General features: G+C 40.3%; 2 protein-coding genes across 3 annotated transcripts in view; both read right to left on the reverse strand.

The window, feature by feature from the left end:
- Positions 1-278: 278 nt before the first annotated feature.
- On the reverse strand, positions 279-2,616 carry LOC138027756 (SERTA domain-containing protein 2-like). Its single transcript, XM_068875358.1, has one exon. The coding sequence runs from the start codon at positions 2,614-2,616 to the stop codon at positions 1,786-1,788; it is 831 nt and encodes a 276-aa protein (XP_068731459.1). The 3' UTR covers positions 279-1,785.
- The window catches only part of LOC138027755 (WD repeat-containing protein 27-like), a 17,007-nt gene continuing 2,859 nt past the window's right edge, over positions 279-14,426 (reverse strand). The window contains exons 3-23 of one of the 2 annotated variants that reach the window (XM_068875356.1): positions 14,203-14,426; positions 14,010-14,061; positions 13,490-13,560; positions 13,022-13,335; positions 12,815-12,918; positions 12,568-12,659; positions 12,144-12,239; positions 11,914-12,026; positions 10,899-10,984; positions 10,743-10,824; positions 10,388-10,462; positions 9,118-9,224; positions 8,833-8,922; positions 8,175-8,353; positions 7,666-7,802; positions 7,201-7,298; positions 6,968-7,089; positions 5,552-5,752; positions 4,392-4,490; positions 4,070-4,136; positions 279-2,617 (exon numbers count right to left, since the gene is read on the reverse strand). The exon at positions 14,203-14,426 is cut by the window's right edge and continues 342 nt beyond it. In XM_068875356.1, the coding sequence (XP_068731457.1) occupies positions 4,077-4,136; positions 4,392-4,490; positions 5,552-5,752; positions 6,968-7,089; positions 7,201-7,298; positions 7,666-7,802; positions 8,175-8,353; positions 8,833-8,922; positions 9,118-9,224; positions 10,388-10,462; positions 10,743-10,824; positions 10,899-10,984; positions 11,914-12,026; positions 12,144-12,239; positions 12,568-12,659; positions 12,815-12,918; positions 13,022-13,335; positions 13,490-13,560; positions 14,010-14,061; positions 14,203-14,247 (2,223 nt within the window). In that variant the 5' untranslated portion in view covers positions 14,248-14,426 and the 3' untranslated portion in view covers positions 279-2,617; positions 4,070-4,076. The remainder of the gene's footprint in view (positions 2,618-4,069; positions 4,137-4,391; positions 4,491-5,551; positions 5,753-6,967; positions 7,090-7,200; positions 7,299-7,665; positions 7,803-8,174; positions 8,354-8,832; positions 8,923-9,117; positions 9,225-10,387; positions 10,463-10,742; positions 10,825-10,898; positions 10,985-11,913; positions 12,027-12,143; positions 12,240-12,567; positions 12,660-12,814; positions 12,919-13,021; positions 13,336-13,489; positions 13,561-14,009; positions 14,062-14,202) is intronic. The other variant, XM_068875357.1, reaches the window with a different exon arrangement.

Below are 14,426 nucleotides of genomic sequence, written 5' to 3' on the forward strand. Positions count from 1 at the left end.
ACTCTCAAGTTGTGTTAGCGGTTGCGAAACGCCAAGATGAATAGATAACCTCGACACCCCTTATTATACCACCAACAATTCCCATGATAGATATACCATCGAGAGAATATTTTCCCGCTTATTTTCGAAACGTGGAAAAATTCATTTTTCACAGATTAACACTGAAAGGATACATTCTCTTAAATTGTACATTTGACTGTTTCCTCTTTCAAGAGGGGTATGGGGGAACTCATTATTACAGTGGAGTGGTCTTCATGTCCTGATCAAACTTCACCAGGTAGAAAGAAAATATTCTCTTTATTCTGACGTTGAAACCTCTAAAGGACAAAGGAATTACAGTACCTGTCAAATATATTTTCTGAAAAAAAAGTTGTTTCTCTGTCCTGACTAAGCAAAGTTTTCCCATTTTGTCTTTTCAGCCATTAATCACACCTCATCTTTATTGGCTTTCTTCCCTTAACACCTTCAGGCCTCTCTAATAATAATTAGCTTTCTAATCTTGTTAAAAACACAAGTGTATAAAGGGAATTAAATGGATAAATCTCATTGTTGGATTGGAACAAGTATGAAAGCAGGGGTTTCAATAGAAGCCGGTTACCGGCGGTATACCGCCGCCTGCTAGTTTGCCTTGGTTTTTGACTAAAAATGCTATCATAAACTTGTCAAACTGCCGCCTTCAATGGGCTATCATGGACGGCTATTTCAGAAGTTATTGAAACCCCTGGAAAGGGACCCAGCAGTGGGAATTAGCCCTAGTTTTCACATTACATAATTGCTGCCATGTTGGTGGATAGCCTGTGTGTATAGTTGCCCACTTTCCTCAAAAAATCTCTGATTTTATTTAGGAGTGGCAGCTGTACCGAGGCTAGTTGGCGGACAGAGAAGATAGAACTCTATGTGTTTGTCCACCAGTATTTGTTCATTATTTGCTTCGTTGTGAGGTGTATCTCTGGAGATTACCGGTATTCTAGATTTGAAGTGGAAATTAGGTGTTTAATACTATACTTTTCTTTGACAGAGATAACCAACATTGTTTTTGAACAGGAAAATATTCTGCATAAAAAAGATTTTGTGAAAGAGGACAGAACAAACACTTCCACTGGCAATACCTTTTTACTTAAGCTTTTTGCAGCAATATATTGGCCAAACTCACTATTTTGTGAATCCTCGACTTTTGAGATCATATAATAATTATTTATCTACCAGTAACGGTAATGTACATACAATTAAATTATAATAGTATCATTATCTCTTTCTCGTGTCATTCTTTACAATGTTTGGAATAAATCTCCAATAATTATATGAAAATTCTCAACATGAACATTTCCATATTTCAGCAACTATCTAACAAATGACAGTGATTTAATTTCAAATCACTTGATTTTGATTCTTTGTGTACTATTTGGAGAACTTTAACTTTCAAACTTTTTGCATGAAATAAGGCCGTTTTAAAAGCCTACTGAACTTACAAAGCTTGTTAAAGTATAATATATACTTACCAAAAATTATAATACAGTATAAATTACCTACAAATATGCTGTAAAAATACTCTTAAACAACTTCAAATACATCTCCAAATAATTCTGATGAAATATTTATGAGGTAATGCATATAAAACGCTGTGGATTCAATCGCAAAAAACGGAATATAAATAGACCAGAGGTACTATAACTCTCAAACGAACTAAAAACTGCCCCCTATACCGAGTATACTATACAAGTAGTATAAATTCGGATTTGTGTGCATTGAAAACGCGAGCCAGTCACTTTCACTTAACATTTACAATCAAGATCCAACTAATATCTGCATTACTTGGTCTAGTTCATCGATGGCGAACTCGTTCGCTCGTCCAAGCTTTAAACTGTCGCTACACCTAACAGGCAAACTTCTAGCAGCTACACTGGTCGAGCCGAGGTTCCAAGCGCTGCAAAATTCATCAAAGTCGATCGGGAAAGGGCCATTGGGTACGTCAAAGTCATACAGCGAGACATCCACGTCTTTAAACTCTAGTTCTTCGGTTAATTCTAATCCAAGAAGACTCCCACAGCTTACTTCCTTGATCGTGTCTGCTTCAGTATTACAATTGAGTGCTTTCTCACAGGTATTGTCGTTCGCATCGGCTGCGCGGGATGTGTTTCGACCCGTAAGTTCGGGCATTTCCTGTGCAGCGTTTGGAGGTTTATCGATGTCGAATTCAAGTTCCTTCACCATCTTGTCGCCTAAGATATTTAACTCTTGCTCAAAAGTTAGAGAACTTTTAGCAATGGAAAATCCTTCGCGTGATCGCGTGCCAATACTATGCGCAGTGAAAGTCACTCGTTCTTTATTGTTGCCGATTGCTCGCTGAAATGTTTTCTCGTCGCTAACCCCGCTAACGACAGTCATTTCTAAAGTTCTTCGCTCTTCCCTGATGTCTTCCTCGATAAGACGCAGAGTATTCGAGATCAGCACTGTTCTGCACAAGACTGGCTCCGGGCGAGCAAAGCTTTTCTGCAGTTTGCAGATCGAAATGTTGAACACAGTTTCTCGTTGAATGCATCGGCCATGTAACTCGTGGCTGTAGGCATCAACTTCGCTATGCTTGCGTTTAACTCCGTGTGCGCGTTCTGTTAGCATCCTGCAAGAGACAAATTCCTGTAGTGAATTTGATTAATATCAATCCTCAATTCGACAGCCTTACTCACAACCGAATTGACGTTCGAAAATTCAACAATGTCTTAACCGAACTTTGCTTGCGCAGCAATTTACCTTAGGGACATAACTGCAGTTTCAAACTCTCCCTTCGCAAAGTTGAAGCTGCATTACCCAATTCTCCTTAAATCAAATCGTTTTCCCCAGCGAATTCTGTAAAACAACGATTGCGCTCGTCCAGATCGCGGTGGCAACACTGTCAAAATTCAGCAGGTAGTAGTAACCTAAAAAATTTACGTCTCAACTTACCGAATGTACTGTTCATGCAAAATTCGCTGAGATATAAATCCCTGACTTGAACAGACGGCTGTCTATAATGGCTATTCTTGACTGAAACTCGTAGCAAACTCCTAAACCGACTCTGGCTCGTCCAAGAAAAGAATACAAGTTCTACAAAGGCACAAACCGGTGAAAATTTTCACCTTCCTTCAACACGACAAAGTTCAACAACCGAGAACAGTTGACGTCATTCACCTTATTTGGAATAAACTGACAGGTAAAATTGACAAGTGTGCCATATTTGGATGGATAGAAAAACAAACACATTGATTCACTTCCGGTTACCATGTGAAAAGCCATGACTTTGCTTTTCAAATACTGCGATCAAGGTGGGACTTTATATATGCATGCGGATAAATGAATGGGAGAAAGTTATCAAGAAATCAAATACACAAGTAGAAATAGAAAAATCTAACTGACCGCTTAAGTAATGGAAAACAATTTGACATGTCAACGACAAAAAATAACTACGCATTGCACACCAACATCCGTTTCTTGGTACGATCTGAAACTACAGTTTGCTATCAAATTTTCATACGAAAGAAAACAAAACAAGAAAAGGCATCGAGCTCGTGTTTCGGCAAACTGAAAAAAACGTTAGCAATGGATACTAAAAAACCGATCCATGGCTAATGGATTCCTCACAGCAACTTTCAAAAATTTTGAAAAAACAAGACATCTAATAGCTACCGTGTGGGTGTTAAGGTGTGAAAAAAAAAACCCACTTCAAGCCGTTGGAAAGTATCACTTTCAAAAATGCCTCTGAAAGGCACAGTTATTGAAAAGGTATATTGTCATACTTATACCTAATCAGTACTGAGAGGCAAAATAATTACCACCACCTTCCGTTTTGGTCGATATTGCCCTTTTCAGTTTACCTACAATAGTCCTGCTGAGATGCGTCGGTGTTGGTTTTTCCAGGCTCGAAGTGTATGAATTCAGCATTTTACATTGTTGCGTGTAGCGTTAAAGAATTGGTATTTAAGCCCCTAGGCAATAACTGAGTTCTCGGAACAGTAAACAATCGGGAGACTCAACCACTGTGTCACCTGATCACATACTACTAACCGATTGGAGCCTATCGGAATCTTCTCTTTACCTTTGCATCATTTGATTTCTTGATCCGAGTAAAATCTCAACTTGCCATCTTGAGAAGCAGCAACAAGCTATAGATGGAACAAGGAAAGAGATTTTTTGAATTCGGATTCTGGCCGCGCATGTTCTAGGGAAAGAGTGGGATTACAAACGAAAACTTGCGGTGAAGGGAGGGTGGCTTGAATGCCGGAGCATCTAAGGACGCGAGGGGTTCCAATATTGCTCTGCGCTCGTTCAGCTTTCGCGCAGATGGTGACATTTAGATGGTTTCCCGCTCAGCAAGCTTAATTTCACGACGATTCAGTGGTTTCAAAGTGCCTGATTACCTGTGGTTTGGCGGGATTAAACGCTACGTCGCACACAACATCTGTATGACCAGTTAGACGATGACAATATGTATTTCCTCGAATGTCGTAGAGATAAGCCTGAAAACACAATTACACCAAACAGTGGGCGAACCTTGGCATACGACAAATCATATCATTATAAAGATACCTCCTATTAATGCTAATGTACAGGTGCTTAAACCGTATTTCCTACAATAACAAGTGAGACAAAGCCTCAAAATGATTACGCCTTTGATACAGATCGATGGTAACACAAGGACGTTGTTGTGTTTTTCATGGCTGGGAAAGTACATCCGTATCTTATAATGGCAGTAGAGAAAAGCGTTTAAAACCACTTCAACTGCAAGTTGTAGAAATGCAAGACAGTCTGACAAATTCTGATATCTTGACACTAAAAATGTTCGATGTCATCGTCAGGCAATGAATTTTAATCGGATGAAGCATAACTTATAGTACAAGAACCATAGAACAATATATACAATAGTACGCTAACAAAAAATGTTAGGTGAAAACTAATTATATGCCAACATTCATTGCACTTGACGTGTTGTGTAGGTTAGACAAACAGGATGGGAGGGGCCCGTTAAGTTTCCGCTACACTCCCACGCGGCACTGATAAAATTCTTTGTGCACCATACGTATAGATATAACAATCAATTCGTTGATTTTGTGGGGAAATTTAAGGCTCCGTGCAAACATTGTTGGCCAACAACTTCCAACATTCTTGAAAGTTACATGTCACGTCCGTTTTGCACACCCTGTTGTGTGTTGTTGGGAGTTTGAAACTGGTTAAACTTCAATCTCGTACCTTGAGTCTTCGTTCTTTACTGCGCATGCTGGCTTGACGAAACGAGCGACTCTCGAAAGATCAGTTCGAGGGGCGGTTTTGATTGGTTGTTCAGAAACAGTGCAAATAACCGGAACGAAGATGCTGGGTACGAGGGTGGTTAAACTTTAGAACCACCATCGCATTAACAAGTATTAAACAAGATGACAACAAAATTTTGTAAGTTTAAAAAGTCTTATGGGTCCTATCCTTGTGAGTTGTCGCATGCGTTTGCACACCTACTTCTCCCAACAATGTTGGGAGTCGTTGCGCCCATTTGCATGGAGTCCAATCTCTCCCGGTCATCGCTTACCGATCTGTCCTCCGAACCTGCAGCGATGAATCTTGCGCAAGGACTAAATGCGACTCCGACTGGCTGCGATCTGTTAACATGACCATCATAGCGTCGTACGCACCTGTTTGTGCGCAGGTCCCACAATTTTATCCCGTCAGCGACCGCAGCCGTCAAGAATAAATCATAAGTGCTGGGAGGGTGTGACACAAACATGGAACCCTGAATAGAGCAGTAAAACTGTAAGCCGGCAATCGAGAAAGAAACCCTCGTCTTACAAAGGGACTTACAGGAAGTTCTTTCTCAGTATGATATGTGTTCTTCAAAGCTAAATGTATAAAGGGCAAGTCTCTCTAGACCCAACATAAATAACCAGAACAGGAACCCATGACCCGGAGCCTACAGCTCCCATACTGGGCCTATGAAAAAACAAAGGCAGTTCCGGTTCGGTGACCCTATGACGTCAGCTTAATTTCTTGTAATTGGTCATCGGGCTCCTGTGGGAGTCTCATTCGCGGGAAATTCAATCTAAAAGTAAATCGGTCTGTGAAAAAGCCGTTACACGAACACAGTAGAGTTGTAGGCTCCAGGTCATGGGTTCTTGACCAGAATTATAACAACGTGCGTCGTTCCGTTTCTAATACCGGGAGAGGTTTAGAACAACATTTACGACAAACCTCAGGTGGTGGTTTAAGATTTGACAAACCTAATGTAAAAGTTTAAAAAAGAGAGAAACATGCGAGATTGCGGCACTTTACGACCAGTAGCTTTCTGCTGCGTTTTTCGCCCTTGGACGCAAGCGGAAGCAGAAGCAACATACGCAAACTCAGTACATGTAGTATCTTGATAATGAGAACCTTTTGTTAGAACAAAAGAGACCGATTAAAAGCAAGTTGAAGTGTCTTTCACCTCAAGCCAAACCTCTCCGCTCAATAATTCTTTGCACTTGACTAAAACTAATCTTTTTGTTCGCTCAACTCTCTATCCTTCAAAGTCACTGTTTTTGAGGCTCTCAAAAACAGGAAAAACTAGTTGTGATACGATCTACAACCGCGCGAGGAAGAGGAATGGATAATACCAGGTTGACGTCGAAGACTACTTTGCAAAGTAATTTGTGACGTCAACCCGCTATCGAACCCATTCCTCCTGAATGCTCGGTCATAGATCAAACTATGACGACCACTTTTCCCGTGTTTCTAAGGGAATAGAATGTGAATTTTCCGCAATAAAAAGGCTGAGAAAACAACAACATATAATTGTGACAACTTCAGAGAATAAGCGAAGTGGGAAAGGTTGTTGAGGTGTGCTTCTGCTTTCGTCACGAGTGAGGACTAGTAAATCTCAGCTCCCTAATAATCGGAAAGGCCGATCAAGGGAAGAGAGTCGCGAATGCTGCAGAACATGTGTAAACTGGCGCGATTCCGGACTGTGACTAACCTCGTTTTGGCATATCGCGTGAGGAGGTCTGGTATGAGCGTCAAGTACGACACGGACAGAGCGCGCGGCGTTCATGTCGAATACTTCAATAGATTTATTGGAGCCACAGCATAAAACAATGTCTTGAAAGTAGGTCAAGGATACAGCAGTTAACAACTGTCTATTAAATCGGATGGATCGGGCTTAAGTGCAAAACACCGGGAACTCAATATAATAATAAGATTAAAAGATACAAGAGTGGAATCCATTAATAGCCGAAAAACAGGTTATTTGTTGAGCTCGTTCCTGTTGTAAAATCTTCACTATCTTGTATTTGCTGTTCGATTGGTATCTGCAAACCGAAAATAGCCTAATTATTATTAAACAGAACTGTGTGAACATAAATTAAGGGATATTTTTTGAGCAAGGCAAGTCTTAACCCATCTGCATTTGCCTCAAGAAAAAGCAAGGTCTTTGAAGGTTCAGATGCCGAGGTAATGGCTTCAGCTTAGCTTCTGGGGTGGCTTACTTGTTTGAGAACGCGTATACACCATTTAAGGCTCTCATTTTATTGTCATTGTCCAGTTTTAAAAATACCATAATACTCTTTGTTTGTCCCTCCAAAATTGTGCATAAGGAAAATGTGGAGGGACAAAGAAAGAGTATTATGGTATTTTTGATACTGGCTAATTCGGAAACTTTTATAAAGTTCAAAGCACCTTCTTACGTCCTCTTTTTGTGCGACGTCAATATGATATTTGTACATATGCAGACCATTACCACATGTCAAAAGAATGAACTTGTCTACGTAATAAAACTTGGCTTGCTTGATTTCCCTTGGAAATGGAGGATTATCCTGTAAAATGCATGGAAGAGAAAAAAAACACGCATATCAGACTATACGAAAAAGGTAGTAGACCTATTAGACAACTGAATCTTGAAGTAGTTCCGAAGCCGGTGCTAGCTGCTTGTCATAGATCTTCGCATAACCTCGTTCCAAGGACCTCTCCCTTGGCTTTGGGCTGGGGTGAAGGGAGAAGTCCTGGGAACGCTGCTGAGGTTTGCACACCCGCTCCAAACCCTCAACCTATGACACAGCATCGCTGGAAATCAAAACTGAAGAGAAAGCAAGTGCAGAGTCCACTTAGAGGCAAGGCCTTTTAGGGTATCAGCCTGTCTCCTTATATTCAGTTCAAAGCGATACCCAATTAATTAAACACTCCCTAACCTTGAGCTTATTTGCTGAGGTACCAAGTTCAGAGACAAAGTTATGATTGACAGATGAGAATATCATCACAGGATCCGATTGGGCCTGGTTCCAAAGCCTCACTGTTTTGTCACTTGATGATGTCAGAAGCCAACTATTCTCGCGACTAAAACTGACACACGTTACCGATCCATCGTGTCCTGCAGGAAAAAAAATTTTCCTTACATTAAATTAATTGTATGGCATTTTTTGATGTCTTTTAAAATTTTAGTTTTTAAATGTATCACGCACGAGCTTTCGCACTCCTGGGAGAGAGGCCGATTGTTGTGAGCTGAATGAAATCTCTTTAAAAAACCAGTCAAAATAACTTTCTTAAATTCGAAAGCTTATCTACCCGGACACAATTGCTCTACTAATTTGGGAAGCTTTGGGAGAATGTACATCAAATGAGATCACATGAAATTGAAGCAAATCAAATCAAACTGGCGTACACGGATAAAAACATCTCGGAGTAGACCACAGCTTCAACATAATAAACCCATATACGACATTAATTAAGTCCAGGAACTGAGCCCGGGCCACATTACCAGGAGGTGAGAGCCCACCGAGACCTCACCCGTTAAAAGAAAGAAATTTTGCCAGCATAACTGAACGTTACAATGCAATGTCGCATTCCTACCAGTGTACACTGTTTGTTTGGTTGATGGTGGAACTCCCAACACGTGCGCGGTTTTGTTTGCCAAAGCACAGGCTAAATTTTTTCCATTACCTGAAAGGAAAAGAAAAGTATGCAAGGGTTTACAACAAGCAAAACTGGCGACAAATGTGAAAGGATGGAATGCGCTAGAATCTAATAAATCACTATCCAGAGAGCAACAATAAGCTCTTATCCACTGGATGGCAACTTTATCCGGCGGACTAACTTACAAATGACTCCAGTATCGTTTTTCTGGGTGACTCCTACCTGCAAATACAACACTGTTGATGGGCGACGGATCTTGGGTGAGCGGCATTTTGTGCTGCAAGTTTGTCGGGGCTTCACTGTTCACAGGATATTCTTTTCGAGATTTCCTAACGTAAAAACGATACTATCGTTATATATCTATCTGTATGACTGTCCAGCACTCAGCTGACTTCCCTTGATCGGCCTTTTTTTGTGTACGTGATGACCTTACACACCAACATTTCTTAGAGTTTTACTGACATTTAGAGAGCCTAGCGCCGTGCAAGGACTGGACGCCATTAATTTGATTTACGCGTGGAAAGATTTTGCAGAGATTTTTATCTTTGATTCACGTGAAAAACTGAGTTTGCGAGCCATTTGAGTGATCTCTGAGCCGTTTTGAAAGGAGTTTTACTATAGCCGAAAAATCGCGAAAACAATACAGGGATTTTTTGAAATTAAGTCTGTGATCTAAAACGAAGACCCATTGATCTGAAACGAAGACGTACAGGTTACAAATAAAAAGAAAACAACCCTTTTAGCGGAAATTGATCCGTGGTTTTTGATCCTGTATCCCCGCTCCTTGATCCTGTTTTACAGGAAATCAAGTTGTTTATCTCAAAATCTCCACACCCCCCTTTGAACACTGGCTGGTGATGTCAGTTCTGGTTGTAAAAGTAGCCAACAAGTTTTGAACTTTTACATTAAGTTGATACATTATATCTTACATCTAGCTGTTTCACTGTTTCTGCTGTTCCACCGCTCTAACAATTTCGTGACACACAATGTTGCACACCACTGACCAGCCATAAGCTGTTTTGGCATCGCTCTGACTTTTTGAGGGTACGTCTTAGTTTTAGATCAATGGGTCTTCGTTTTAGATCACAGGATCTTCGTTTTGGATCACAGGTTTAGATCACAGGGTCTTAGGTCTTCGTTTTAGAAACACCCCAGACAATAGGGGGACCACAACACCCTACTCTTTGTTAGCGAAAATTGTGTGAGTTCTCAAACGTACCACGCAATTTTATGAACAAGGATTATGAGAGGTTTTGAAGTTCTTATTCGAAAACATTTGAAGGTGTCAGAAACTATTACAAAGGCAGATCTTTATCCCCAGTTATTTAGACTTCAGAGAGTTGCTCGGGCTGATGTTGAAGCCACGACCTTCCCGGTGCACGGTGGTCCGATAAGGTGAGCGGTTAGCGATCAACCGACTAAATGAAAAATAAAATTCAAATTGTCAATCACATCAGCTTCCTCACAATCAAGGGATCGTGGTAAGATGTACCTGACGATTGGATTTCTCAAGGAAACTTCAGGTGCTTTCTTCATACTGCCTATGTTCGGCGAAAACATTTTGGACCTGTTGAAACGAAAAGTCGTTGCTAAAAGAGGACCTTCAGAAGAAGGCAAACAAATTGGAAGGTGTAAGGCTGATTGAAAGCGAGAAGGAAACTGCCAGGAATCAAGTTACAAGGAGACTTGCTGTAGATCAGCCATTAATAAAACTAGGTGCTAGCGTTTATGGCGATTCTGGATTCCAAAGCTCCAAATTTCTGATTTTATTCTTATAATCCCTCCAATCGATAAAAAAGTCAAACGAAATGAAGCGTGGTTTAGCAACACAGCTAACTGATCCCTACCTTGGACGAGCACTAGCGTAGCCTGATGATTTCACTTTGGCGTGGAATGTCAGCGGGTGGTCACGGATGCCTGGTGTTCCCCCTAAAATAACAGACGCCGCATGAAGAGATTCTCTTTCAGGTCAGGAATTTAGAACACTATTCTCAGAACCTTACCTGTTAGAGATTGCTTTTGATGTTGTTTGGCTGCTGATTTTGGTACAAGTTCAGCCTTTAGGGGCGAGTTGCTACATAAAGGAGAACTGCAACAAAGGCAACAACGTCCAGTTTAGTTTTAAAGTAGAATACAGGGGCCTTCACTTTAATAATTATTATCTTTAGAGGAAGTTTGGGTAGTTCGAGGTCGCTAATATCCTTGTGTCCACAAATCCCATCGTCAAGAACACCAAAAAAAAACTTCTTTTAACCAGTTAATTGAGCAGAATTTCAACATTAAGACCAAACAAACAAACATCCTGGAACAGAGAGGGCACAGTGGTGAGAGCACTTGCCTCCCACCAATGTGGCCAAGTTTCGATTGCCTGACTAAGCGTCAACTGTGGATTGAGCAACCTATCAGTTGATATGAGTTGACTTGATTTCTGTACTGTGTCCCCAGTTGGTGGCCCAGTGCTGAATACTGTACATTTGACACTTAAATAAAGATGATGATGATGATGATGATGATGATGATGATGATGATTTCACCTTCCACCAAGCTTCCCCCACTGAGTTAATCAAGTGAGACCACTATAAATAGACCGGGGAGGAGGGGGGGGCACCCCCTATAAGAAGGGGAAGGATGCTCGTCGGAAATTTTAAATTAAACCCCTAAAGGAGACCAATCTGGGAATGGCACAGCCTTTTTTTTTTTGACCCCTAAAAGAGACCATGTTAAAACACAGAGAAATAAAAAATACAGTGACTTTTAATGATGGCAAGGACATTATCATCTAATACTTTCACCTACATGAAGAAATATAAAAGTGTAAATGTACACTTTAATATTTCTTCATGCGCAACCCTAAAGGAGACCTTCATGGCTACATATGATTGCGTTTTTCCCAGAACACCCTAAGTGAGACCAAAATTCGAACTTCACACCCCTAAGCAAGATTACAATCATCCCTCCACTTTTTATATGGGAGCCCCCCCCCCCCCCCCTTGGGATTACTAGTCAGCATCAACATACTTTGACAGCACTGTGATAACAGCAACATCTGTTCCTCTCATCCCTAGAAACTCATCATCTTTGTTTTCATGGGAACTGATGCCAACCGACTGTGACAACCTTTGGGAAAGCACCTGTGAAATAAAACCACAAAAATTATTTTCCAGAGAACTTTCGAATTTCTCAAAACTCTATGACAAGGTTTATTGTAAATTTACAGGACAAGTATAAAAAAAATTGGCATAAAATACCGCAAAGTCACTTTCACTTGGTCTCTTCATAATAGGCATCCTGATGTTTACAATGTTGACAGTATTTTGAAACAAGCTTCCAATAATACATGTCAGCTGAAATGAAAAATTAATAGAACTTGATTAGGTGTCCCAGATGTGTATTTGTCATCATCATCATCATCACCATTATCGTCATTTCCACCACCACCATCATCATCGTCATTGCCATTGTCATCATCATCGTCAACAACATTGCCATCATCATCATCATCACCAACACCATCATCGCATCATCTTCATTGCATGAAAATGTAAACAAGACAGAGAAGCTAAACATCCTAAGTTGCTGTAATGACAATTTAAGCCAAATATGTTCCAAAGGCTGATATGCAATTACTAATAGGTAGATAACACAACATCATTTTAAACCCATCACACTTACAGTGCCATTATATCCCTCTGCAAAGGCAAATGAACCTGGTGAGGAAATGCTGTACTGAACCTCATCCAACTCATCACTGGACAGAACAGGTTCTTTGAAATAACCAAGAATGAACAAGATCAGCAGGAAGTTCATCGCTCATTCCACAAAAAGCTTGTTTAGGGACTCGGACAAGACCAACAAGTATTTGTGGTACAGTGGCTGCCAGTTTCAAAATTGAATCGTCACAGTTTGTTGAATGACTTACCTTGAAAATCCAAAATATAAAGGGGCTCTCTACTACAGCAGTTCAACAGAAGAACACACCCGGTTGTTGCTATCACTACAATGGAGGGAACATGGAATACATCCCTTAAAAAAGAAAATTTGGAAGTAATCAAAAGACATATACTAAATCACAAAATTTGCTGCAAGAACAACTGGAAAACTCCGGTGATCTTATACAACTTCTTACTTCATTGATACTGCATTCTGTGGGCCAAACAGTACTTCATGGATGCCAACATCATTCTGTCTAGCAGTCAGATATTCTGGATTCTTAATAAAAAAGATACCAAGCACAGCTGTCCCAGGTTCTCGTGAAGCTGATGACTCCTCACTGATGTTGCCTTTCTGCCATGAAGGTAGGCTGCTGATTAGGGATGGTCCTTCACATTTTGTACAAGACAAGACTTCTTTTTGTTCCCAGTATTTTAGCAGAAGTTGTTGCACATCTAGATCAAAAAGGCATCGGTAACCATTACCAAAAGAAAGGTCATACATTTGAACCTATGTGGTAGAGAGCACAAAGCAGAATGATAATTATTTTTTGTATTATTCCTTAGTACTGTTACAGTAGTGAACCAACTTTTTAGTACAACAGCAAAATAAAGTACAGGATGCTAGTAGATACTGTTACAATGATTTACTTTTGTTACTCTACCTTTCCATCTGCAGAGCCAATAGCCATCTGTTCTTGGACAGGGTCGAATGCCAGGGAGAGAAAAGGATGGGCTAAACCATAATAAGATTTTTTAAAAAAATACTTTACACAATAATATTTATAATTCATTATAATATCAATGAAGTTTATTTACTTAACCTTGTCAATCCTAAGAGTGATACTTAATCTAACGACAGACAATTTTACTCGCTAATGAGAGCCTTCTCAGGGGTTAAAAGGAACTTTATTTAAGTGTCTAGTCAATCTAGAGCTGAAGCACTAATTGGGGACACTGTAAATTGAAATCAACAATTACCACAAATCAAGTCAAATGTTGGTTTTTGAGGAGAGGGGAAACCGGAGTACCCGGAGAAAACCTCTCAGTGCAGAGTAGACAACCAACAAACTCAACCCACATATGACGTCGAGTCTGGGAATCGACCCCAAGCCACATTGGTGGGAGACGAGTGCTCTCACCACTGTTCCATCCCTGCACCCCCATTAAACAAGAGTTCAGTACCTGACAAAATGGCTGACTGGTACACCAAGCATGACTGTTCTATATCCCAAACCTACAAGCAGTATGGACACAAAACCTTTAAAGAAAAATACTAAAAGTTGCCAAAAAGAAATGAAGAATGGCTTATCCCTATGCCTCCAAGAAGAGACACTTGAAGATTTCATTCTTTCTAATCCCTGATGATGTTACTCACCAGTAGAGAAACCTTTGGGGGTGCAAGCCGGCTAACAACAGTCATCTCTATGTTCACTCAAAAAATAACAGAATATTCCCATTTAACCCTGTTAGTAGCCATTAGGACTGTTTTTACTTGTAGTCAGCAGTGTTGCGTTTTTGTGAGAAATGTTACAAGAATCATGGCTATTAAAGCTTGCATAAATTTTGTTGCGTTTAGATGTTGTCGCTCTTGTTTGTTCG

Source organism: Montipora capricornis, chromosome 12 (assembly GCF_036669925.1).
Source record: "Montipora capricornis isolate CH-2021 chromosome 12, ASM3666992v2, whole genome shotgun sequence".
Taxonomy (NCBI): domain Eukaryota; kingdom Metazoa; phylum Cnidaria; class Anthozoa; order Scleractinia; family Acroporidae; genus Montipora; species Montipora capricornis.